The sequence below is a fragment of the Babylonia areolata genome, chromosome 6 (assembly GCF_041734735.1).
Source record: "Babylonia areolata isolate BAREFJ2019XMU chromosome 6, ASM4173473v1, whole genome shotgun sequence".
Taxonomy (NCBI): domain Eukaryota; kingdom Metazoa; phylum Mollusca; class Gastropoda; order Neogastropoda; family Buccinidae; genus Babylonia; species Babylonia areolata.
The window spans coordinates 32,510,789-32,538,693 of record NC_134881.1 but is presented as its reverse complement, the minus strand read 5'-3'; the positions used below and the strand labels follow the sequence as shown (position 1 = coordinate 32,538,693).

Below are 27,905 nucleotides of genomic sequence, written 5' to 3'. Positions count from 1 at the left end.
GTGAAGTGATAGTAGCCTGTTGGAGAACCCACTTAGAGTAGGAGTAGGTTTTCATCCTCACTAATAGGTCTGTCGCTTTCTGTAGCTTGTTTTTCTTTCATCGCAACCCAACAAAAAACGGCGTAAAAATCAAATTGATGATTGTGGCCGTCAACGCAGTGAAAAGTGAAAGTTGGATTGGCGAAGCTGAAGATGCGAACACACCCGATATCCCACTTGTATAAAAATATTATTTTTAGATCAGTGCCCACATCCCTCGAATTATCCTCCATCAACTAGAACATCCCTCGGCAGCCCAGTCAAATGCGCCCAATAGTAACCTCCCACAAAACGACAATTTTCATCAACATACTGATCTTGGTCGTCAAGTGAAAGAAGAAAAATAACATAAAGGCTAGAAATTTCACATCTAAATTAGTAAATAAATGAAAATTATAAAATTAAAAAAAAAATAATAATAATAATAACAAAAGAAAGAGAGAAGAAAAGAAAAAAACAACATTCGTTTCATATCCGTTTAGCTCAGCAGACTCCACCACTGGACAAAACACATTTGTCAGAACCCAGTCCATGCCAAGGAAGAAGAGAAAAAAATATTGGTGGTGATATAGTCCCCTCCCCCAATAAAAATTGAAAAAAAATGGAGGGGCCGGGGTGAGGGGGGCTAAGTCCAGGAATAACCAATGGTGAACACTAGAGGAGATGGTACCTTTGTTCAACAAGACAAAACTCTCAACTGTTTATTTTATTTTTTGTTATAATCATTATATGGAAACTGTACATGGTTTACTAATGTATAATTTTTTTTAATTAAGAGTTAATCACTCCACCATCTGGGTATGAAATGCTACACAAGTTAAATACAACAGGAACTGGATCTCATTCCTGCAGTTCTCGTGTCCTGGTGACACTGATCAAGTTCTCTGCTTTCCAAAGACAACTAAAAGCAAAACCCATCTTGTCAAAACTTCGCTCCTGTTCTCAGTCTGTTACTTGCATTCATCATGCTTAGTGGTTTGGTTTGTTTTGTATGTGGGTTGGCATCAGCATGCACATGTGTGTACATGTGTTTTGTTGTGTGTGAATTTGGGATCAAGGAGTTGGTGGTTGAGATTATAGTGTTTCAATTTTTCTCTTCTTTTTTTCTTTCTCTCATACCCTTTTGCTTTCATGCTTGTTGTTGTACAGCACATAGACCTTTCAGTGTGTGTGAGGTGGCACACTGTGTAAATCCTCAGTATTATCATTATCAATTTTTTTTGGTTCGTTTTGTGTGTTTGTTTGTTGTTTGTTTGTTTGTTTCTTCTTAGTTAGCAAAATAAGAGACTATCATTCATTTCAAAAGCAGTATTACAGCAAAAAGAAAAAAAAAGAAAAAAAGAGACTGGAAACTAAATTCACATGCATGAGTGCACACTCCCAAGTGTATCTGTTCAGCCTTTTATTTCGCAAATGCAAGATCTGTCTCATGTTTAGTCATACACTGACTTAGCTGAAGTAAACAACCATTGTATTCCTTGTTTAAACACAATCAATTTTGCAAAACATTTTACGCAATATTGATCCTTCAATAACAATAATATTTAACATGAAAGAGATAATCTTGTGAAATGAATGTGAAGGAAACAGGACTATATAGCCATAGCAATTTCAAAGGTATAATAATTATGCAAGCATGATGGCAATTTCACTGAACCACATTAAACTTGTGATATATTCTGAATAATGAATCTTCGCCATAGCAATTTTAAAGTTATAATGATTATGCATGCATGATGGCAATTTCTTTGGACCGCATTACACTTGTGATATATTCTGAGTAATGAATCTTGAGTAAAATGTATAACCTATCTGGCTACAAATAATCAGAAATAATGAATGTAATTACAACATTACACTGTCAACTCCATTCACCGGGCTTTCTTTCTTTGTTACAATACCAAGACTCGATGTTGATACTTATACACACTGAAAATGAATTATTTGTTGTTCAAGATTTTTTTGGTAGCTAATTGGAAGCTTCCACTTTTCAAACAGAAATCTAAATGCAGCTATGCACATGGCATGCTCACCTTTATTGATTCTGTATAAGGTTGCTTGGTTAATGATTAAAGATATTTTTGCAGAGGAATGAAAAAAAAATCCTGTAATATATATGTGCATAAAAACCTGTCTTGATTGTTCCACATAAACAGTAGACTTTTGTTAAACAAAAGTTTATGGGCTCCGTAAAACAGAGATTTATACACTTGGTAGAGCTGGATCATCTTGCCTCTCATTTGGTTAACATTAGTGAGAACCAATTAAGTGTTCATAAGTGTGACATCTTCACCTTACTTTGAGCAAGCAATTTTCAGCAACTGGTATTTTGACAGGCAGAAAATGAGTGCTTGTTATCAGCTGGTGAACAAACAAGTCACAACCTGGGAATCTTCAGCATCAAACTTGCAGGGTTCAAATGAATAAACCAGAAACTGTGTCCTGTGGGCTCAAAATATAGGTTTTCTGTTCAATGTTGGTGTGACAGTTATCATCTTGATGAAATCACTCCTTTTTCACATTCTCCACAGTCTGTATCACATTCCTTGCCTGGAGCAGTAGAGGTTTGTCAATCATGTGACCACGGAATGTAAATGCTCCCTGAAAGACAAAAATGCAAAATTCAGTGCCAGCAATATTTTCAAAATACAATAAACTTTAACTCTGATACTCTAGTTCATTGAAAATAAATCATTGTGTGCAAAAGGAAATATTCTTCCTAAAATTACATTTAAGTAACATACTTACCGTGACCCACTAGTGCAGACTCTGGCAGGGGTCTGATTCCTGTCCTGTGCAAACTACTACCCGCCTATGCGGAGAAAATGAAAGTAGCTATGGCCGATAACCTCCCAAAGTAGGTTACCTCTCCTGTGTATCCCTGACTAGCACCCTCTTTTTACGGCAATTCGCCGCAACAAGCGCAGCGTGCATGGAGAACAGAAAGCAGGGAATAATGGGAGGGTCTTAAGTGTGGGTCACGGTAAGTATGTTACTTAAATGTAATTTTAGAAAGAAAATTTCCTTTTAATTACACAAACTTAACCGCGACCCACTAGTGCAGAATGGCATGACAAGGTTGCGGGCTCATCAGTTCTATTGTCAGTGTGCTGTGATGGCCTGTTGTGTGACCACTGCAGAGGCAATGCCTCTTGAGCCATCATCCCTAAAGCAATAGTCGTCCCTGAAGTTGAATTCAATGGAGGTAGCAGGGTTTTTCCAGCAAGCAGTCTTGTAGTCATGCTGAGTGGGCAAAGGCAAGGGAAGAGGACCATGCTCTGACTTCGTGAGCTCTGGCTGAGGAGGCATGCACTATGGGGTCAGAGTTTGAGTGGGTGAACTGGCGACACCGCTCGCCAGGGGTGATGGGGCTCAGAGATAGGGTGTACTGTGTCACCTAAGGATACTGGTGCGGGCAAAGAAGACTGAGGCCCACAGCTGTATTGTAGGAGAGGTCTGTGGACCACAGCTGGGCTGATAAATGTAGTGCAAAGAGAATCGGGTCAGTGTGTTGAATCCACACTTTATTGAGAGCCCTTCCAATCAAAGGAAGGGAAGGAAACACGTACCCTGTAGGGTTCTCACTTCAGCGTGGTTGAGCATCAATGCAAGGAGGTGCACATGTGGCTTGATCTGATGACTCAACATCGATTGTGGGCTAATAGTGGAAGTGATATATGTGTTTGAAGGAAACTGTGGCATGAGACAGAGGTAGCCCACCATGTTGGGCTTGCCTTAGGCATGACAGCCAGATCTGTAGAGCTCCTTCATGCGAGCTGACAGGCGATGGGCGCTCCCCCCGCCACTTTTTTGTCGCTGCCAAAAAAAAAGCACTGGCATGTTGCCTATGCATAGAATGGCGGACATTTGGCAACAAGAGACTTGAGGTCCCTGGTGTCTCTGGGACAAGACTGTGTAATTGCCCAGGTAGGTACCATCACGAAGGGGCACACAGAAGGCTTGGTGGCTTCTCTACCTGAGTGTGGCATGTTGGAGCAACCTGCAGAAAGTTGTCGGCAGTCAATGGCTGGGTTGGATGAGGCTGTGGGAGTGCACTTCCTGTGCCTCCAGGTCATTGAGTCTCATTCTGTTGTGGAATTCCTAATGGAAGAGGGTTTACATGGGGAAAATTTTTGCTGAAGGTTCTTTAGTGAGAAAGGGGACCAGATTTTTACGACAGGCCTCTGGCTGTGTGGTGAGCAGCACCACTAAGTCTGGGATGGATCCGGGTGGGGGCAGGGAGAAAAGTGGCTTTTGATGTGTTGTACTGTCCAGTTACATGAAATCAATGATCTGACATACGTTTACAGTATGGCCAACAGCAAAGTGAGAGCTGTATTATCAGTGGTTTCTTAACTGCAAAGGGAAACCATCTGCAGCTTAGTCTTTCATGTAGGACTATGTCTCTCAAACTAGAAGTCAAATTGCACTGGGACTTAGTGCTGTAGCCTTGGGGCCTAACTAGCCTTTGGGATCCATCCCAATGGTGACAGTCCTAAGGCCCTCTTGATGAGGGAGTGGGGATGAAAGAAGGCGCTAGTCAGGGATACACAGGGGAGGTAACCTACTTCGGGAAGTTATCAGCCACAGCTACTTTCGTTTTCTCCGCATAGGCGGGTAGTAGTTTGCACAGGACAGGAATCAGACCCCTGCTGGAGTCTGCACTAGTGGGTCACGGTTAAGTCAAAATATTCTTCATGCAACTTTTTTTTTAAGTTTTAGAATGTGATTAAGAGACTGTTGTATTTTACAGAATGACAGGAACAAGAACAAACAGATTATGCCTGCAGTTTGAAACTGAAACTTTTATTTAACTGCTTGGTAGATTGATCCTGTATATGCTGTTGAACATGACAGCCTCAATCTGAATATCACCACTGTTTGAAAAAACACATTCTCTTTATATGCAATAAGCATAACATTTTCAAAGACATATCTTGCCTGTCCACTCTTCTGGTGATGCTCAAAGGATTCAATGAGTTTTGTGGCCCACTCCACTCGCTCTGGACTTGGGGTGAAGGCCTCATTGACAATAGACACCTGGCTGGGATGGATGACTTGTTTTCCTGTGTAACCTTTGCGTGCTCCTTGTTCTGACTGTACCCTCAGGCCCTCAGGGTCTGCCAGTAATATGAATGAAAAATGAAGGAAGCTCATAATCCCAGAGAACCGAAAGAATGGAAAAGCAAAAAAGATTTCTTTTCACAAGAAATTCTGTTTGAAAAAAAAGAAAGAATTAAATTATAACTTTAAATATCTTTTTCTTTGAAGATGTCTAAAAGAAGATGAATAAATTTAAAAAAAGGAAAAAGAGCTGACCAGAAAACTATGTGGAGTATGTTCAAACAAACCAACAACAAAAAATGGCAGAACATAACAACTCATCATAGTGTTGAACAAGAAGATACCATGCTGATATCAATACTAATGTAGTCAATGTAGACTGTGAAGTAACGCATTTGTCTAGCTAATACTGTTACTTTCACAGTCAAAGTAGACTGAAGAGATTAACTTGTTCTGCTGAAATATTACCTTTATAGTCAATGCAGAACACAAAGTAACAAAAAAATTGACCTGGTAACATTGATATCTTTATGTCCAATGGAGACTTTGAAGCCAAAAAACAGTGTTACTAAAATTCACTATAAAGTAAGAAAGTTGTCCTGTTCACCGATAACGTTTTGTCATTGTGCTCTGTGAAGTAACACAAACAAACAAAAAGTATCCTCCTAACACAGTACCTTTATAATCAATGTAGACCATATCGATGGCTTGAATTCTATAGGCTCTTGCAACCATAACTATCTTTTGGCGAGCATATGTCAGCTCTGATGCGTCCACTGTTCTCATTGCTCCTGAGGACAAAAATAGCACAAATGACTTCAATATAAATCATCTCACACGTCATTCGAGCTGAAAGCAGTGAATATTATTCTGAATATCTTGTTAACAGCGCCTGGTGGGTAAAGCGCGGAGATTTTTCCAATCTCCCAGGTCAACATATGTGCAGACTTGCTTGTGCTTGAACCCCATTCGTGTGTATAAGCAAGCAGAAGATCAAATATGCACATTAAAGATCCTGTAATCCATGTCAGTGTTCAGTGGTTTATGGAAATAAGAACATATTCAGCATGCACACCCCTTAAAACAGAGTATGGCGGCCTACATAGGTGGGTAAAAACAGTCATATGCGTAAAAGCCCACCCATGTACATACAAGTGAATGTGGGAGTTGCAGCCCACAAATGCAGAAGAAGAAGAAGAAGGTTCTGAACATAGTGATGAAGAACTGATTTGATGATACTTTATCATCAGTGAACAAAGCAGACATGCCAATACCATCACATTAGGTCATCAAAGCTGTAACACTATGACTTCCATTTCTTGAATGACATTCAGCTGAGAAATGTTCATCTTTTTTGGTGTATCTTTGCTTCATATGATATTCATATATACATAAAGCCTGGTGTTATCACATGCTAAAACTTTTGTACAATAATGCAAAGGAATGGTTTCTCAAAACTAGTTTTGAATAAACCATTCAAGGAATAATATCAAATCATAAAAATTAAAAAAGTCATTGATCAGTACAAACCAATATCTGCACAGAAATCATCTGAACCAAACACCACGCCATCCAGATGATAGGTTCCCTCTTTGGAGAAACCGTCAGCTCGTCTGAGAACATCCTTCATGTTCATCAACCCTTCTGCACTTTCCACGTAGGTGATGAGGTGGGGACAGTAGCCAGCTGTATGACTGCCCACTGCTGTGCGAAACCGATCTGTGAACTGAAGAAATATGGAGGACAATGTTGTCATATGAATAGCAACAATAAACTATAAAGGTTGTTACTGCACAGGCAACCAACAGACAATATCACTGGACAGGAAACCACTAACCAGTCTTTCAACTTTAATTCTGCACTGCATTATTCATTTTTTTGTGAATGAAAAGATTCTCAAAGATTTGATAACCAATCATAATACATTATCAAATACATATGTACTTCACTTGTTAAATATTATTCATTTGTTGTGTGTTGCTGTTTACCAGTGCACTAAACAGACTGAAGATCTTCATTTTCTTCATTGTTCGTGGGCTGCAATTCCCACATTCACTCATATGTACACAAGTGGGCTGTGAAATGTATGAACGTTTTTACCCTGCCATGTAGGCAGCCACACTCCATTTTCAGGGATATGCATGCTGGGAATGTTCTTGTTTCCATAACCCACCAAACGCTGACATGGATAATAGGATCTTAAACATGCGTATCTGAACTTCTGCTTGCTTATACACACAAAGGGGGTTAGGCACTAGCAGGTCTGCACATATGTTGACCTGTGAGATTGGAAAAATCTCCACCCTTTACCCACCAGGTGCCGTTACCATGATTCGAACCTGGGACTCTCAGACTGAAAGTCCAACACTTTAACCATTCGGGTATTGCACCTGTCAGACTGAAGATAATTTGGATATGAATGGGAAGCAGATAAAGATACCTTTTTCATGCACATTATCTGTGCAAAGTAGATATAATATACAATTTCTATACACATGATTTATTAAAGCAATCGCTGAGTTTCTATAGCATTGACATTTGGAGGTTATCTCATGCCTGTATTCCCATTCAAACTGTACACAAATCACACAAAAACACTGGTCACTCTTTTTTTTTTATACTAAATTAAAAATGTGATACATAGATTTGTCTTGAGCTACAAATATGCTATTCTAGAACCACACACACATAAACAGTTGGAAACACACAAACATTATACAAACACACAAACATTCACAAACACATATAAACCACACTCTCTCTCCTCTCTCTCTACATCTCTCTCGGTCACACAAACTTGCCCTGTCAATTATTTAAATTGTTGACACACATAAACACACATACACAAAAATATGTGGTCTTTCTTACAATCACATACAATGGCAACCATCACTGCCATTACTGCTACCATTAGTTTCTGACTTGCGGTACACCTACCAGCACAAGTTCATCGACAGTATCAACTTTGGGAAGCAAAATAGTTTTTGGACGATACTGGGCAGACATAATGGCCTTTAGGTCTTCATCCACAAGTCCACTGCTGACCGAGTTGACCCGCACAGCAATGTCCACTCCTTTCACATCACGCAGCTCATCAAGCACCATGCGGATGTTTTCACGGGCTTCTGCCTGTCAGTAGTAAAATATGTTTATCAAAATGTCCATTAAATCATTTATTATACATCTGCCTGATCTGTCTCTGTTGGTCCAACTACCAGAAAGTCAACCCAAATTTTAAACACAGACATATGCAGCGCAAAAGTCAGCAGCATGGCTTACACATATTATTTATTGTCTCAAAAATAAAAATGTATTATATTCAAAATATTTTCAACATATTGTGACATTCTAATCACACTAAATTATCTCAACAAAATTGGATCATTGGATCTCTGATAACTTTTTTCACTATAACAGTATAAGCTGTATTTAACACTTTATCATTATAACTAAATCTCAACTATTTCTACCCTGGTCAAATTTGGAAGTATATGCAGTGTAAATATGATGTACAACTATGAGATGATATGCATGATATGATAATGAATGATATGGATACTTATGTAGTGCCTATCCTTGGTCAGAGACCAAGCTCTAAGCGCTTTGCAAACAAAGGGTCATTTGCACAACAGGCTGCCTACCTGGGTAGAGCCCGACTAACAGCTGCCGTCAGGCGCTCATCATTCATTTCCTGTGTCATCCAATCAGACTGCAGGCACGCACACATACACAATCAGGCAGATATGTAACATTTTATATGTATGACAGGTTTGTTTATTTACCCTACCATGTAGACAGCCATACTTAGTTTTCAGTGATGTGCATGCTGGGCATGCTGGGTATGTTCTTGTTTCAATAACACATCAAACACTGACATGGATTACAGGATCTTTAACATGCATATTTGATCTTCTACATGCATATACACACAAAGGGGGTTCAGGCACAAGCAGGTCTGCAAATATGTTGACCTGGGAGATCGGAAAAATCTCTATCCTAATCCCACCAGGTGCTGTTACCGAGATTCAAACCTGGGAACTTCAGATAGAAAAACCAATACTTTAATCACTCGGCTATTGCACCTATCTTGACTTTGAACTGGTAATAAAATTTTTTTATATCATCATTTTAGACCTGTCTCTCAAGACTCTGAAGTACCATACATGTTTTGTGTGTGTGTGTGTGTGTGTGTGTGTGTGTGTGTGTGTGTGTGTGTGTGTACCTGTCTCTCAAGGCTCTGAAGTACCGTACATGGTGTGTGTGTGTGTGTGTGTGTGTGTGTGTGTGTGTGTGTGTGTGTTAATTATGATATTTTGCATTGATTTTTCATGGATTTTTGTTGCTTGAGGCCACACACCAGAGGAGACCCTGCACTGCTGCTGAGTCACTTCGGTGGTGTTCAGTGGTGCCTGTTCTGATTCAACGTACTTAGGACACCACCTACTAAGCTCCCTACTAACGACAATAATGGCTTGTCATGGAGCCAGACTGAGTGAACGTCCCTCCCAGAGTGGAGACCGCCACCACATCCCTCCAACAACATCCCCCCATGAATCTGCCAACACTGAAGACATTGACAGGACTCACCCCAAGCACAGAAGTGGAGGAGCTTCAAAACTGAGGTCACCATGAGAGCAGGGCATGAAAGGCCAGAGACTTAGAGGCTGTTTTGTTTATATTGATGATGATGAAGGAAGAGGACGATGACGATGACGATGTTGCTATGGAGGTCCATTTTGGTTTGGGACTGCGTGACAAGGCTGTACTCTAAACGCTTCCTGTCATAATGATATCCCGGCGTTAACCAGGCCCTAGAGATACAGACACTTGCAGTGTTGGTCAGGTAATTAGAGCAACACACCCAAAGACGCATCCTTGAAGTGGATGAAACTCGACTGTGTGGTCCCAGTCTCCCCATTTAAGCCCACAGCACACTCAACTCTGGGTAGGAGCCGGCCACGGGCCGAAAAACCCACCCCCAGGAAAATATTTGCCCTCTCTCATCTCAGACAAAAACTGACACTGTTATGGGCAATCTAAACTTCTGCATAATATCAAACTTTTGTTACACCCCTCGATCCCTCTTCCAGACTGACTTTCACTTTACCTACCTTCTTGTCAAGCGCCACTCCATCTTCACATTCCAAGACAGCGCAGTCAACACCCAAATGTGGCACCTTTCTCAGTTTCTTTAGGTCATGTCCTGGAACGTACATGAGGGTACGCCTGGGAACATACCTGCGAACCACATCCAAATATATCACTGAGCTGTATGCCCGCTTCGCAGAGGTTGACACGACCGATTTTGGTGATGAACCATCTCGCAAAAGCAGACGACAGAAGTTTGGGATGGGATTTCTTACCAACATTTCGCGTGCAACTGCGGATTTTGTGATGATGTTCATATCTGCCTGACTGTCACTATCATTCAGATAACCACAACACTGTGAATAAGGAAATAAACAGCGAAAAATAAGCGAATATAATTTGACTTCAATGCCCTTATCTCAGCTGGAACTGGAACACACGTGTGCGATTGGAGTGCTTTGCTCTTGATCAAACCAGAACGCAATTAATTTGTTGAGTGATCTACCCTTGAATGAACACAGGAAAACAAAACTTAAAGAGTGAAACTGAATGCATCTAAACTGATCTCTACGTCTATAAATAATACAACTAAATCGTGCACCCCAGCTGCAAAATAAAGTACATGCGAGGGCGCGCGCGCACGCACACACAGGCGCACACGGCGCCTCTGTAATGGCAATAGCAGGTGAGCCTGGCGAAGGGCGTTGGCTCACTCTCCCAGTGGAGAGGACAAACGAAGTTCAATGTTTAATCAGATAACCCTCCCCTCCTCCCCACCGCACATCCACACCCAACATACCGCCGCCCTCTTTTCATTTTCCCGTGTCTCCTGCCTTATCCAGTATGCCTCCTGTCTTGGTATACATACATACACATATATATACCAATATACTAGTATATATATATATATATATATATATATACAATATATATATATATATATATGTGTGTGTGTGTGTGTGTGTGTGTGTGTGTGTGTGTGTGTGTGTGTGTGTGTGTTTTAAATCACCATTTTACATATATATATTTATCTGTAAGTATACTCTCCGTTTTTATTTGTTAATTTGGTTTCTTTGTTTCATTTAATTCAATTTAACGTTTCTAGTTTTTCTGTTGATTTGTGTAGGTTCTCAAGGCCTGACCACTGAAATCATTGGTCAGGCACCAACTCCTCATTGCGGTGTTTTCAGGATTTTCGGGTATGTCAGTGTGTGTGTGTGTGTGTGTGTGTGTGTGTGTGTGTGTTCAGTCACGTGACTTGCTAAGAACAGTACTGTCTCGTCATTGGCTATAAAAACTTCAAATTACAACATTCAGTTGTAGCACGTAACACTTTTAGGTGATAGGATTAGTGAAAGACCCAACTTGACCTGAAAGGTCAGAAGCCAGGCCGGCGCGACCGTCTTCAATAAGATTAAAAGAAACAATCAATATCTTAAAAGATACACGCACTGACCTAGTGAACCAAATTTGTCATTGCCGGACTAAATAGAAGCCCGGCGGACGCTGATAAAACAAATACTGTATTGAGGTCTATCTAAATTATCATATGACTGCATGTTCTACATTAACAGGCGTGTCAGGGAAAAAAAACAAAAAAGAAAAACAAACAAACAACAACAACAACAACAACAACAAAAACGGTTCTGTAACGGAAAAAAAAAGATGTCCGCATGACGTTCCCTGCCGCGGGAAACTGCATGGTTCAGAACTTGATTTTCATGCAGCTTGGACAGAGCAAAGAAACTTGAATATAATGTTCTAATTCATTTCACCTTTTCAATGAGAAACTGAGGCAAATCAAACGTTTACGCCAGATCGACTGTGCAAGGTAATGTTGTTGTTGGTTTTTTTGTTTGTTTTTTTCTGTGTGTGTGTGTGTGTGTGTGTGTGTTGTTGTTGTTGTTGTTTTTCTCTCTCTCTCCCTCCCTCCTTACTATTGTACTCAGTGACGTATTTTCCATCAACATAAAAGGAAAAAATACAATAAGGAGCAATTAACTAGTACTTTAAGATTTATTTTTATTTGTTATTTTACGTTCTCATTTATCTCCTTGCCCCCGAAGTATTGGCAAGATCATGTCAGGTCAGGGATTTGATTAATTATACATATAGGGACCGAGGTAAAATTGATCACCAAATATGGGTCATTGTATATCCCACTAACTTCGTGGGGATTGGCGCAAATTTTATTTTAAACAGCCGCCGCGCTGTTAAGTATTGAAATGCATTTGAAAGAAACACAGAAGGAACTGACATAATATAATACTGATTTCAGGTTCTAAAGTATCTTATCAGTGATGATGCGGGAAAAGTAAGTTTGACTTCATATATGAAGATTCAGTTTGTTTCTCAATCTCTAACGTTGGGTTTTTAAGTTGCTGATTTTTTTTAACATGGACAGTTTTGTTTTGTTGTTAAGAAGAAAGAAATCCCACTCATATTCAGAGAAACGTACAAGCTTACATTTCATTTCAGGGAAGTGACCAAAAATGTTGTCGATTTCAGAAATTACTTCCCTTGAATTTAAATGTTTTTTTAATTTTCCCGGGCACTCTCTTGTGTCCAAGGAGTGATTGGTACACGGCTGTCCTCTGCTAAATCCTTACCTGTGTGACTAATCTTCGTTACTTCGTCTTTCACCTGGAACATAATCGTTGCTGAAATTTGACCACGAGACGTTTGAATCGCTCGGCTGTTTGACTGACTGAAAGACTGGAATTTCCAGCCGCTGAGAGAAAGTCGTCACCTACGCGAAAGACTTCCGGTGTTGACGTCTGAAGGAAAGGAAGGGGTGGTGTAGCTCTACACTTGTGTTGTTAGTCTGCATTCTCATCTTCTGTTGTGTTTTTATTGTGATCGCTGTCGTGTCATGTGATAACATCAGATTTTATTCGCATGATTGCCTTTACCCTTCCTTGTGCTTTGCATGATTAACTGCGTGTGCGATTCCCATCAATCGGCTATCGATTGTGCACGAACTTGACTTGGCAAAACTTAGCAGTTTTCAGTAAACAATACCTTGACCACGGCTTGTTCGGTTGTTGTGGGTCGTGTCATACTTGCAGACTTAACATCAAAATACTAAACTAACGTGTGAAACTAACTTTAGATAGTGTCTCGAAACTGATGCATTTTGTCTTCAGATAACCACCATCGAAACTACAGTCAATAACAACTGACTAAAAATGCATGTAAAAGAGTTTCAGAGTTTCCAAAACTGAATGGGGTGCAGCTGCATCAGCAACTTTCATCATATGTGTGACTGAGGGTTTGCTCTCTAAATACATTTGATAGTATAATGGTTTAAGGTTTTACTCAGAGCTGTGGCATCAAAGGTGTTAAGGTTTGGATTTGATTTAAAAGTTCAGAAACCAAAACAAGTAATTACCATATACATACTAAAACTGATTTAATGAAGTCAGTTGTCCTGGTGTGGTTTTATGTTGTAATTACTGAAATCAGAATTTTTTCATCTTTCAAAATTTTATCCCTATAAAACTTGAAAAAGTGAATTTTTAGAGAGAAATGAAGTAACAATATGTGTACAATTTCTGAATGATAAAAGTGTGAGCATCTGACAGTTGATAAAGAAAAATATACTTGTAGAGTGGTTGGAGAAAAGGGTGACCGGTGTGTTTTGTGAAGTGTCTATCACACTGTGGAGAGATTATCTAGAGGCCACCAGTCTTCACAGTAACAATACTGAGGATAATGGCAGAGGCAGCAGATGGTGCAGCCACACAGTCAGGGGCCTCAGGTAATCAATAGTCTTGATGCATATATGTGCTGATTTCAGGGGGGAGGGAAAAAAAAACTTCTGTTTGTCTTTACTGTTGACTTGTTATGAATACTTAAAGTTACTTTACATCATCTGTGGTATGTTGTTCCCTGTTACTGAAAGTTATGACTGATGTCTATTATAGGCTTCTTTCCTTCATGAGTACATGTTGTTTTGTTGTTGTTGTTGTTTTTATAATGTCCAGCCATGACTGCTTTCAACTTCAAAGCTTATTCTTACAATTTCAATAAAATACGTTTTATAAGACTAATGAGGTGAAAAAGTGAAAGGCATTATCATTATGATGTTGTCGGTGACTGAGTTCTGATTGTGTCCCATTTTTATTACTTAATCACAATAACTTAAAGCATTCTCTGTTTAGTCATCGATCCTATATCACTCATCACTATTATATCTATGAGAGATATAAAGCATGCAACAAAACAAATAAGAAGAGACTTGAAACAGATTAGCAAACAGTTAAATAAATTTTTGATAAGGTAGTTTGAGAGAAATTGCATGTACAGAAGTACTTTGATATTTATCTGTGTAAAGATTATGTATCTGTAGATGTACTATGTAGCTTGAGGCATTATGAATCACTGCATGAGACCTTAGGAGTTTGATAAGGGCGGGGCAAGGGTTAGCATTGCAAGCAGTGTTTACTTCATTTTGATTGATCTGACTGTACTCTGGGTCAGGGTGCACAGATTTGACTTGCTCTTTTCCTCACAGTCACATGCATTCCACCTGTTCCATGTCTCTCTATTTTACTGACTTAGCAGTCTGTAAAGTTTATAGTGTACAAGTGTACATGTATGCCTGACAATGTAAAAATTTGTGTCAGGTTGCAGAGACTGTACAAGTTAGTGATCACTTTTACTTATATAACTAATGTCAGACTCTTGATCGCTTTACTTACACTAGCGTCAGACTACTCAACCCAAATGGTTGGAATTGTCTGATTTATAAACAGTGCTGTAGATTTTGTTTAAAATTCAAGATTACATTAATACAACCAGGAATAGATCAATGTTAAACTGGGTGATAGGGTTATGCCCATGTAGTGTTATCACACATGTATTTGTTTTTGAAAATGTACGTGCATATATTTTATTTATATATGATTATGGTCATGCATTATTACATGTGTGCATGTAGACACTCTCAGTCTTATTCATGCACAGATACATGTCCACTCTCACAAAAGTTTGTACACATACATACACACATACACACACACACACACACACACACACACACACACACACACACACAGTGATGTTCTCAAATCTGTAATGATGATACTGCAGTAAGATAAAGATGTCAGGATAAGGCATGTGATTGATGAGCTGTAAATAGCTATGGGCACAATAAATCAATGGATGAGATAAGGTGATGGTCATATGAATTCCGGTATGAACACACACGCACACACACACACACATGTATACAAATGTGTGTGATGCAGTATTCTGTACTGAATCGAATACAACAGTGCTACTGCTAGTAGTAGTACAATCAGGGACACTTTAAAATTTATATATATTTTTTAATGAATCTGAGGTATGACTTCTCTTTCAACCTCAGGCATGATGGAGAACAGTCTGAAATGCTAATGAGGAAAGGTTTGGAAAGTCAAAACTTATTGGGTTTTTTTTTTAATGGTTAAGACAAAAAGTACTCATAATCATATGTATGACAAAAAAATCCTAATCCTTCCACTTTGAAATGTGTGTCTGGTTCAACTAATTTAGATTTTAAGGAAGCAAAATCGGAAACACATGACTGCATAAATTCCTCCCCCGCTCCCCAGAGTGTCTTCTCTGTCAGTTGCTGTCACGAATTGACTAATGTAATTCTCTTCTCAAAGGCTGTCCACATAATATTCTTCAGCGAATTCAGAAACTCCAAAACAATGCTGCCCGTCTGACTCACGTACTGATCACATTTCTCCTCACCTCCGCACTCTACATTGGCTCCCCATTGAAGCGAGAATTAAATACAAATTTGCATGTCTCTGCTATTCTGCTTTCCACTCCGCAGGACCTACTTATCTTTCTGACCTTATCAGTGTTTACACTCCCACAAGAAATCTCTGCTCTTCCTCTGATTGTTAACTTTTGAAACTTTCTCGTGTCAATACAAGAACCAATGGTGAACATTCTTTCTTCTTTGCTGCTCCTCACATCTGGAACAACCTTCCTTATCATATCTGTGTATCTGATTCTATTTCTGCTTTTCGCTCATCACCAAAGACTCATCTTTTTAAAACCTATCTATAAGTACTCTCAGCTTCCTTTTCTCCAACACCACCCATGTCAGCTCACTTTGTGGATGTATGTAGAGTGGGAAAGGGAGAGTGTGAGTGGGGGGAGAGTTTTTTGAGAAAGTGGTCATGAATGTTTTATGTTACTTGTAATATTTTTCTGTCATGTAAAGCGCCCTGAGCTCTTAGTGAGAAAGGGCGCTATATAAATGTACATTATTATTATTATTATTGTTCATAGGTCACTGGCCCCTTCCCATTTGGTTTATAGGTCACTGACCTCTTCCAATCTCTTTCATAGGTCACTTCTGACCCAAGCCCACCTAGTACCTGTTTCATAGGTCACTGATCCTTCAGCATCTGGTTCCTACATCACTGACCCCATCTGGTTCCTGCATCGCTGACCGGTGACCCCATCTGGTTCCTACATCATTGACGCCATCCCATCTGGTTCCTACATCACTGATCCCTTCCCATCTGGTTCCTACATCACTGACCCCATCTGGTTCCTACATCACTGACCCCATCTGGTTTCTACATCACTGACCCCATCTGGTTCATACATCACTGACACAATCCCATCTGGTTCCTACACCACTGACCCCATCTGGTTCCCACATCACTGACCCCTTCCCATCTGGTTCCTGCATCACTGATCACTGACCCCATCTGGTTCCTACAACACTGACCCCATCTGGTTCCTACATCACTGGTCCCTTCCCATCTGCTTCATACATCATTGACCCCATCTGGTTCCGGCATCACTGACCCTATCTGGTTCCTACATCACTGACCCCATCTGATTCCTGCATCACTGACCCCATCTGGTTCTTACATCACTGACATCTTCCCATCTGGTTCTTACATGACTGACCCCTTTCTTTCTGGTTCCTACATCACTGACCCCATCTGGTTCCAACATCACTGACCCCATCTGGTTCCAACATCACTGACTCCTTCCCATCTGGTTCCAACATCACTGACCCCATCTGGTTCCAACATCACTGACCCCATCTGGTTCCTACATCACTGACCCCATCTGGTTCCTGCAATTCTGACCCCTCTCTGCACATATGTTGACCTGGGAGGTTGGAAAAATTTCCACCCTTTACCCACCATGCGCCGTTACCTAGATTCAAACCCAGGACCCTCAGATTGAAAGTCCTATGCTTTAACCACTCGGCTATTGCGCCTATCTAAAGAAAGAACTAATTAAATGCATTGACTGAAAGCTCATGGAACGCATGATAGCCAGGAAACTTGCAAGGGATCTTGAACACAGGCACATTCTCCCTTCAAATCAAGGTGGTTACAGAACAGGCAAGTCCACATGGGAAAATGCAGCTGCTTTTGCATATGAGGTGTATGAAGGATTTCAAAGAAAAGAAGAAACACTAGCAGTAGCAATCGATCTTGAAGATGCGTACAATAAGGTCCAGTTTGCGCACCTCATGGAGCTGCTACTAAGGTATGGAGTAAGTTTGACACTGACAAGATGGATAGCAGCAGCGCTTCAGGAAAGAACCGTCGTCCTACGCCTCGGAGATTGGATGTCTGCACCTTCTAAACTATCCATGGGACTGCCACAAGGGTCTCCGCTTTCTCCTGTCCTCTACAATGTCTACACGAAGGGCCTTGCAGACTTAAACAACAATGGAATAGCTCGGGTGCTTACTCTTGCGGATGATGGCCTGGTCTTCAAAACTTCGAAAGATGCTCAGGAAAGAACTAAAGCTGTCCAGAAACAACTAAACAATATTGCTCAATGGTGCAAAGACAGAGGATCTTCCATCAATCCAGCGAAAGCCCAAACGTTGCTGTGCACCCTCAACAACAGAACCGCGAGCAAATCACCACCTTCTGTGTCACTCGATGGGATTCAGATCGAGAAAACTGAATGCCTACGCTACCTAGGAATACACTTCGACAGGATGCTGACCTTCAGAAAACATACGGAAAATACTGTTCTCAAATGCAAAAAGGGCCTTTCAGTCTTAAAAGCAATGGCAACCAAAGGTATTGAACAACGCCACCTCTTCCTGTTATACCAATCACTCGTCCTCAGTGTGATCGACTACGGACTTGGGCTAACAACACCGTCTCAAAGCAACCTCCTAAAATTAGAAAGAGTTCAAAATGAAGCTATGAGGCTGATCCTCGGAACAACAAAAGACACGCCCGCAGAAACCATGCGATACCTGCTTGACCTTCCTTCAGTGCAGGCCAGAAACAAGTTAGAACAGGTCAAAACCTACTTCAAAGCATTAGAAAACCCTCAAAACCCACTGCATGACGCAGTCAAAGAACCAAAAGGCAGCCGCCTAGGACGAGGAAGATCATGGATGGGGCAAGCAGAAGACACAATCCAGCTAGTATGCCGACTACAAGACCTGAAAGAAACAAAGGAATGGGAGAAAAACCCCGAAAACCTCAACCATCTATTCAACACAGCCATTTCATCCACTCTAGGAAGATATTGTCAGGAATGGCCAGAGGGCAAAACTGATGTGGAAGTGAAACTACTCATAGAAGAAAACAGTAAAGAAGAGGACATCATCATATACACAGATGGCTCAGTCACCAAAGACCAATCCGGTTGGGGATTCACTGCGAAACAAAATGGAAAAACAGTTAGGGAAGAGAATGCTGCCTACAAAGTCACAACCTCCAGCCTAACGATGGAAGTTGAAGCTGTGACACATGCCCTCCAGTGGCTGTCGTCCATCCATACGCCCGGAAACCAACATGCCATGATTCTAACCGACTCAGTGAACCTCATACAGAAAATTGAAAACGGAATGGGAAGCCCAGAGTGGCATAAGGCAATGCGCAACTTTCAGATTAAAAAACTCACATGGTCATACTGCCCGGGACATGCAGGTGTTAAGGGAAATGAGCGAGCTGACAGACTTAATGGTAACGCAACACCAACAAGCGGCCTACATCTAGGAAAATCAGAAATCCTCGGAAAAGTCAAAGAATATCAAAAAGAACAGGTACAAGGCCATCACACCATCAATCGCCTCAAAGAAATAAAAGCAGAGAGAGGGAGCGGCCGTAAGTCTAACATGAAAGGTAGAGCACGATGCTTTGCAAATCAAACAAATATCGGCATCATTTCCAAACCAACATTGCGCAAATTTCTTCAAAACGGAACAGAGTCTCTGTGGGCTTTTCCAAATACAATAGACTGAGCAACACACTAGACGCCACATTCTTGGCATCAGAGATCTTTTCCCATCCCTCTTGCGGCCAATCAGTGGCAGCCTCTGTGCGTGTGTGTATGTGTGTGTTTGTGTGCATGTGTGGGTCTGTATTTTTGAGTGCTTTTGTGCATGCGTGAGAGTGTAAGTGTACACAAGTGTCAGTAGAGTTCTGTGCACGTGCGTGCGTGTGTGTGTGTGTGTGTGTGTGTGTGTGTGTGAGGGGGAGGTGGGGGTGCGGGGGGAGGTGGGGTAGAGGATGAGGTATGTGAGCGTATGCATGCCTACACTGTGGGAGCAACAGGATATTGGAACGTATATATATATATATATATATATATATATATATATATATATATCTTTGTATATATGTGTGTGGAGATATGGGCATATGTGTGTGTGCTTGTACAAGTAAGTGTTCATCTCTGTGTGTGTGTGTGTATGTGTGCCGTGGAAGCTGTGATACGTAGACTAGAAATGAGTGTGTGGAGGAGGGGGGTAGAGGAGGTGCAGGGTAATGTGTGTGGTATGTGTGTGTGTGTTGGAGCTCATGTACGTTTATATGTATTTGACTGTGCTTTCATATCTCTGAAACTGCATGTTCGGTGCATATCTGTTATGCATGTGTGGGTGTATATGTGAATGTGTGTCTTCATGTTTTACATCTATTTGCTTATTTATCATAATTTTTGTTGTTGTTTTTTTTACTATATAGTTATTATTTATTTATTTCTTTGTGTAAGCTTATCTATCATTTATTCACCTTTTTTTTTTTTTTTTTCCTCAAGGCCTGACTAAGCGCGTTGGGTTACGCTGCTGGTCAGGCATCTGCTTGGCAGATGTGGTGTAGCATATATGGATTTGTCCGAACGCAGTGACGCCTCCTTGAGCTACTGAAACTGAAACTGAATTGACTGTAAAATAGATACTGAGCATGCAGTGCTACACACACACACACACACACACACACACGCACACACACACACACACACACACACACACACGTACAAACGCACGCGCGCACACACACCACATACACACACACACGCACAGGGGTGTGGGTGTGTGTGCATGTGTGTGTGTGTTTGCTTACTGTGTGCTTGTGTTTGTGTGTGTGTGTGTGAATAACTGAATTTAGAGGAGCACTTTTTTTTTTATCAATTAGATTTTCAGTGTAGAGTTGTTGGGACATGGGTTGGAGAGAGGGTTGTAGTATTTACATAATAATAATAATAATAATGGATACTTATATAGCACACTATCCAGAAATCTGCTCTAGGTGCTTTACAAAAACGCTTTTGATAACATAAAACATTATATCTATGTTACATACACACACCAAAATGTGACCACACACACACACACACGCACGCACGCACGTACGCGCACGCACACACGCACGCACGCACACACACACACACACTGCATACATACATTTTAACATACATGTGTATCTAACAGCTACCCTAACAAATACGCACACATAGGCAGGCACAAACTTACATAAACACACGCACACACAATACACATTCATATACATGCATGTAGTTGTGGACCTGCCACAATTGAACTTATTGCTGAGGGAAAAGGTGAGTTTTGAGACGAGATTTAAAAGATGCGAGGGAATCAGAGTGACGGAGGTTATCAGGGAGCTTGTTCCACGTCTTTGGCGATTGAAAAGAAAACGATCTGTGTCCATAGGTCTTACTTCTGACGTGAGGTATCCTGAGAAGTCGAGTATCAGAGGAAGAACGGAGCTGGCGAGACGGGGTATAGATATGGATGAGTTCAGAAAGATACTTGGGGCCAGATCCGTTGACTGCAGAAAAGGTCAGAGTGGATAGCTTATAGTCTATTCGATCAGAAACAGGCAACCAGTGGAGAGACTGAAGGAGAGGAGAAACATGGTCAAATTTAGAAGCTCTGCAAATGAGTCTGGCAGCGTTATTCTGAATTCGTTGGAGTCTGTCTAACAGGTATTTGGGAAGGCCGGCCAAAAGAGAGTTGCAGTAATCCAATCTTGAGAGAACCAGAGAGCATACAAGTGTCTTGGTTGCATCGGTTGAGAGATAGTGGCGGATAGAGCTGATTCTACACAGTTCCAAATAGGCAACTTTACAGATATTCGAAATGTGCTGTTGGAAGGAAAGAGACTGGTCCATGAAATGAATTAAATTTTAAAATAGAAATGCCAGCTGACACTTCCATGTCTATATATATGCAGTATGTGTCTGGCTGTGTTGTTCCTAAGTCCTGAATTTTGTATCAGTCAGCAGTGTCAATAACATGGCACAATCAATACACAACACATGCACACACTCTCTCCCCCTAACTCAAAGACAGTCAGCATTCACACAAACAGCACACACACAAACAGTATCAATGTGGGCATGCACACACACACACACACACACACACACACACACACACACACACACACCCCTCAGTAAAGTTTGCAAACATGCAGTGATGCATGCATTCATGCACTCACTTTGTATGGGTTTTTCACTATTGAAATGTATAACATCTACTGACATAGTATGATTTTACTTTGAGAATTTGTGTGTGTTTATGCCTAAGCAATGGTGCTGTGTCATAATAGAGTCAGTGCTTATGTGTTTAATACTGCAGACAGAGAGAGAGAGAGAGAGAGGTGGGGGGTTGGTAGTGGGCGGGGGGGGGGGGGGGGGGGGGGGGGGGGAGTTCCATATATTCATTTGACAAATTGATATGTCCTAAGGACTGTCAGTATTAGTGGAGTGTGCCTTGAATCGTGTGAGACTGTTTCATTTTTGTGCATTTGCATTATTTAAAAAAAAAGAAGATGCATTGTGGTTAATATGCTATTTCTTGGCTATTGATGAAAAAAGGTTTCTTGAACTGCAGCATAATACTGTTTAAGTATTACTTCGATTGTTGTTTAAATGAACAAAAGTTTCTAAGATACATACATACATACATACATACATACATATATATGTATATATATATATATATATATATATCAACTATTACTTTATAATGTGTGTCGAACATAACAGAGGAGAAGAACAAATGCAGGAAGTAAACAGAAAAAATGTGTATCACACACATATTAAACCAAGTTTTGAGAAATTACTCTGGTTGCATCACAGCACCACCGACAAAATACCCCAGGCGAACTTACTTGAATCAGTGCAGGTGTCTTCATAATCAGTTTTCCAACCTTTTCATTCATTGCATCGCCCATCGCACAGCATTGATTTTCTTATCAGTAGCCATGTTCCGCCAGGCTGGCGTCTGCTGGTGAAGTGGAGGGGAAACAGCCACAGTGGATAATTTACGTTTTGTCCGACGTTTGTCCGTCAGACGGCCTCTCGCTTACAAGTGCAGGCACTGTGCTCATGCTCCTGGCAGAAAATAGGGATTGTTTACATTCTGTTATTCACTACAAGCAATGGCATCATGCTTGAAGGAGAAAGTAGGGACTGTTTAGATTCTCTTTTTCATTACAAGCAGTGGCACTGTGCTCTAGGGAGAAAGTAGGGACTGTTTAGATTCTCTTTTTCACTACAAGCAGTGGCACCGTGCTCTAGGGAGAAAGTAGGGGTTGTTTAGATTCTCTTTTTCACTACAAGCAGTGGCACTGTGCTCTAGGGAGAAAGTAGGGGTTGTTTAGATTCTCTTTTTCACTACAAGCAGTGGCACTGTGCTCTAGGGAGAAAGTAGGGACTGTTTAGATTCTCTTTTTCACTACAAGCAGTGGCACTGTGCTCTAGGGAGAAAGTAGGGGTTGTTTAGATTCTCTTTTTCACTACAAGCAGTGGCACTGTGCTCTAGGGAGAAAGGTGGGATTATTTAGATTCTCTTTTTCACTACAAGCAGTGGCACTGTGCTCTAGGGAGAAAGTAGGGGTTGTTTAGATTCTCTTTTTCACTACAAGCAGTGGCACTGTGCTCTAGGGAGAAAGGTGGGATTGTTTAGATTCTCTTATGTGCACTGTGCTTTAGGGAGTAGGGATTGTTTGGATTCTCTTATTCACCACAAGCAGTGTTACCGTGTTCTCGGGAGTAGGGATTGTTTGGATTCTCATATGTGCACCATGCTTTAGGGAGTATGGATTGTTTAGATTCTCTTATTCACCACAAGCAGTGGCACCTTGCTTTTGGGAGTAGGGATTGTTTAGATTCTCATATGTGCACCATGCTTTTGGGAGTAGGGATTGTTTGGACTGTCTTAGTCTTATTCACCACAAGCAGTGGCAGCGTGCTTTAGGGAGTACAGATTGTTTAGATTCTCATATGTGCAGCAGGCTTTAGGGAGTAGGGATTGTTTGGACTGTCTTATTCACCGCAAGCAGTGGCACTGTACTGTTGAGCACAGGATGATTGGCGTGCTGCGAATGCTCAGTAATGTTTTTCTTAATTGTTTTTCTTGTTAACATACTTTTGAAATGATAATGATGTAATTGTTTCTTTATGTTTATATAGCTAGCTTTTATTTATTTATTTTCAAATCCGCAGTATGATTGATAACTGTGAAAGATTAAATGAGGTTGTGAGGAAAGGGTTGGGATTTTTTTTTTTGGTTAAAAAAAAAAAAAAAGTTTTCTTGTGCAAAAGTAAAGGAGAGGAAAATGGATGTGGATGTGTGGAGACAAATCATGAAGAAAAGGATGTCTGAGACATGTTTTGTTTGTGTGGTCATGATTAGATGCAAATTTGATCTGATTAATTGTTCCAAGTTGTTGCTGTTTGCTTATTACAATATGTGCATTTGTTGAATTTAGTATAAAATGTGGCCCATATTTTCTTCACAAAACGTTTACTTTGGTCTTGAATATATCACTTTACCAGAAGGATTATTATGTACAGTGTTGCAAACTGTGTTGTTGATCCTGCAATGGTTTTTTTTTTTTCAGCCTTAGAGGAAATCACTGTTATTTGTATGCATGTGTAGATGATGTGTTTGTATTTTGATTTTATATATTTTATACAAGAATCCTCATCTATTCCCTATACTTCAGAAAATAGAGATTCATACTGCTAAATGACAGGATGAAAAATGTCCGTACAAAAATCTTACATACAAAAAACATCAAACTTTTGAACAGTTATAATAAATCAATTATATGTTTTAATCTCATGATAATTGCTTATGAATACAATGAACCTCTTCTCATCTTTTAGATCAGTGTCTCATTTTCTGTTTGCATGCTGGAAGTTTGTTTTGCATATTATAGTTTGCATGTATATTGTGTATTAATCTCTATTCACACTACAAATACTCTACATATCTTTTTCTTTATTTTATCTTTAATGATTATAACTGAGAGACATAACATAGCTCAGAAATTAAAACCAGATAACTTGTGTTTTAGACTTCTGTCAAAAGATAATTTTTGAATGTATATTAATTCTGTTGGGAAACAAATACTCACTGTAGATATATCAGAAAAGTTTGGAATATCTCAGTTTGGAGAGTAGGGTAGGGGGGAAAATCTGAATCTTTATAAGTTTTTGATGTTATTATTGATGTTTGCAGAAATTAATCATTGGAAGTATGCAAAATGAACATATTTTTTAATTCCTTTTTTTCTTTTTTCAAAGGCAACTGTACACTGATTTGGATTCACAGATGATTGGTTGTTTTTTGTTGTTGTTTTTGCAAAATGAACATATTTTTTAATTCCTTTTTTTTCTTTTTTCAAAGGCAACTGTACACTGATTTGGATTCACAGATGATTGGTTGTTTTTTGTTGTTGTTTTTCTAAGCCACCCTTTCCTTTTGGAATCAAAAGAAATAACCAAACTGAATAATATTGAATAAAATGGAAACTGTGGAATATTTTTTTAAATAACAGTTCTTGTTATATTTGGTTTTATTTTTTAATTGTATTGATTTTTTTTGCATACTGTAAAATGCTAAAAAAAAAAGAAAAAAAAAAGTTTCATGGCAGCTAAGCTTATAGATCTTCCACTAAGCTAGCAATTAGTTTAGCCTTTATGCTGTTAGCAGAATTGCGAAGTGTCTGTGCATGTTTGTTGTTTTTCAACATTTTTTTTGTTATTTATGTGTCTCTCTTTTTTGTATTGTTGTTTGAATTATGCGTATAATTTGCTATTAAATAAAAAAATTTAAAAAAGAAGAAGAAGAAGAAAAGAATTAACTGTCTGGACAATGAAATGTGCCAAAAAACCCCCCAAACAAACAAACTTTGATGTCAAACAAAAAAAAAAGGGGGGGACTCCAAGATTCAGTACAGGTCTGGTATTCTTCTTTACACAATAGTAATAATAATGATGATGATGCAGACTGATGCTCACACCTCCCAAGCATGAAGCTCATGGCAATTGCAACAAAATTTATACTTAAACCTAAATGCATCAAGTACATGCACAAACATTTTTCATTCTTTCTTCCTTTAATCAATTATTTTTAAAGTAAAAAAAAAAAGAAGAAAAAAAAGAAAAGAAAAAGAAAATGGAAAGAAAAAAAGTTTTTCTAAAGACTGTGTGGAATGTTGGCATGACATCCCGTGTGGCCTTTGACAGGAGGGGCAGGGGGCGCTCTGCGGTTGGCCGACATGGCGGGCGTGGACCGTGACCTGTTCACCAGCACCGATGAACCGGAACTGGAGTTTGACGATGATGGAACAGAACTCTCTTCAGCCAAAGAAGGTACATTATTGTGAACAACTGTCCTACTTACTTATAAAATTTATATGGATACAATCAGAATATTCATTGCTTGCACTACAATCAGAATCTTCAAATGGCTGTAGTGTTGTTGAGGTACCTCATGTATAAAAATTGTATGTGGAACCTTCATCCTATTTGTGAAAAATCATTTTTTTTAAATTGCTGGCATGGCAGAATTGGAAAATTTCTTTGTGGGTTGTATCCACTTTCACTTGATCTTCTTGTGTTGTTGTGGAAATGGGGAAGAAAAAGAAAAGAAGACAGGAGTTAACAAGAGGAGGTGTCAGAGGGCTGAGAGGAAAGGATGTGTGAGAGGATGGAGGGAAACAGTAAATCAAATGCTAAAAAGAGGGATGGAGGGAAACAGTAAATCAAATGCTAAGAAGAGGGATGGAGGAAGGGAGTGAAGGTAGGGAAATGAAGGGCGAGTTCTGGCTGCGCAACGTTCTTCCTCAGGAGATTTGAGGAGATAATTGAAAATCCATGCAGGGGCGTTAGAGCTGCGGTTGGCTCATTCCTCAAGTGTTAACAGAACTTGACAAATCAATCCATAAAATGATTTTCTTTCGCTTTCCACATATGATGACAAACGCAAGTGGCCTGACCAGTCAGCCATGTTTGTTTCCCTGGGCATGTTGATATTAATGTGGTTCATTATTCTTCAGAGGACATCTCAGTTTCTCGCTCTGCGCCAGAATTATGTGCAATGATTTTTAATGAACAGGGTTATTACACGAATGTCTTGTGTTCATGTATGCTTGTCCATCTTGGTCCGACAGTTTTCAGTCATTTGTTCGCTTGTTTTTTTCTTTCTTCCATTTTTTGTTTCTTTTGTTTTGTTGTTGATGGAAAATAAATTTTATTAATTAAGCCATGAGAAAATGGGTGGTGACAAGTACTTGAGCTCAGCCCCGAAATGGCCCCTTTTGCCGTCGGTAGGGTTATAAGCAACTTGATTTGAAGTTCAGAGAATTTACTGCATATATGTAATACTCATTATTTTAAGGCATGAGAAAAGGGCTGATCATAAAGATTAAAACTAGAGAATTTACTGCAACATGTAGTACTCAAAGGCTGAACAACCATCAGTTATATAGAACTGTTTCATCAGGTGAAGTTAGTATTTTATGTGGCATACCTGGAGAGAACTGTATTGCACATTGTTGTTTAAAGTGGTTAAGCTGAGACAAGATAGGTGTATTCTGTGGGTCTGTATAAATGTCTTAGTATGTGTATGTGTTTTTCATGTCAGTATTTTATGTGGCATACCTTGAGAGAACTGTATTGCACATTGTTGTTTAAAGTGGTTAAGCTGAGACAAGATAGGTGTATTCTGTGGGTCTGTATAAATGTCTTAGTATGTGTATGTGTTTTTCATGTCAGTATTTTATGTGGCATACCTTGAGAGAACTGTATTGCACATTGTTGTTTAAAGTGATTAAGCTGAGACAATATAGGTGTATTCTGTGGTTCTATATAAATGTCTTAGTATGTGTATGTGTTTTTCATGTATATGTGTGTCTGTAAATTTTTATGCACATTCACATTTGCGTTTGCATATATATGGATGTCATCTTAATGCCATCTTCAAAACCCATTAGAAAATTGATACAGTTTGAGTTTAAATTCTTCTCTTTGTGGATGAGCATCATCATTGTACCTCAGTATATATTTGTGTGCATAAATGAATTCACGTAAACTCATTTCAGAGAATTTTTCACATTGACAGAAAGTGTAACAAAATCATGTAGACACATTGGGAATGTTCTTTATCTCATGGA

General features: G+C 39.8%; 2 protein-coding genes across 12 annotated transcripts in view; one reads left to right on the top strand and one right to left on the bottom strand.

Moving 5' to 3' along the window:
- Window positions 1-1,426: 1,426 nt before the first annotated feature.
- LOC143282949 (citramalyl-CoA lyase, mitochondrial-like) lies at window positions 1,427-22,722 on the bottom strand. Of its 3 annotated transcripts, none has more exons than XM_076588869.1 (7): window positions 22,611-22,722; window positions 10,215-10,341; window positions 8,041-8,232; window positions 6,634-6,829; window positions 5,781-5,894; window positions 4,981-5,159; window positions 1,427-2,640 (listed from the first exon to the last, which is right to left on the bottom strand). In XM_076588869.1, exons 2-7 carry the CDS (start codon window positions 10,317-10,319, stop codon window positions 2,545-2,547), a joined length of 882 nt encoding a protein of 293 aa, XP_076444984.1. In that variant the 5' UTR covers window positions 10,320-10,341; window positions 22,611-22,722; the 3' UTR covers window positions 1,427-2,544. The 3 variants fall into 3 exon arrangements, with proteins under 3 accessions (XP_076444984.1, XP_076444983.1, XP_076444982.1); XM_076588868.1 differs by lacking the exon at window positions 22,611-22,722 and adding an exon at window positions 10,467-10,858; XM_076588867.1 differs by lacking the exon at window positions 22,611-22,722 and having other exon boundaries at window positions 10,215-10,858.
- The window catches only part of LOC143282947 (rho GTPase-activating protein 8-like), a 62,198-nt gene continuing 47,093 nt past the window's right edge, over window positions 12,801-27,905 (top strand). For 6 of the 9 annotated variants that reach the window (XM_076588859.1, XM_076588855.1, XM_076588864.1 and 3 more), the window contains exons 1-2: window positions 12,801-13,951; window positions 25,978-26,103. In XM_076588859.1, the coding sequence (XP_076444974.1) occupies window positions 13,906-13,951; window positions 25,978-26,103 (172 nt within the window). In that variant the 5' untranslated portion in view covers window positions 12,801-13,905. The remainder of the gene's footprint in view (window positions 13,952-25,977; window positions 26,104-27,905) is intronic. The other 3 variants (XM_076588857.1, XM_076588856.1, XM_076588862.1) reach the window with 3 other exon arrangements.

Excerpts from the sequence above, each read along its gene's own strand:
- LOC143282949 (XM_076588867.1), bottom strand. The coding sequence starts at position 10,508 with ATGAACATCATCACAAAATCCGCAGTTGCACGCGAAATGTTGGTAAGA. Across the intron at positions 6,830-8,040 it reads CTGTCGATGAACTTGTGCTG|TTCACAGATCGGTTTCGCAC; the intron begins GTAGGTGTACCG and ends ATATTTCTTCAG. Across the intron at positions 5,160-5,780 it reads GGTCTACATTGATTATAAAG|ACCCTGAGGGCCTGAGGGTA; the intron begins GTACTGTGTTAG and ends TATTACTGGCAG.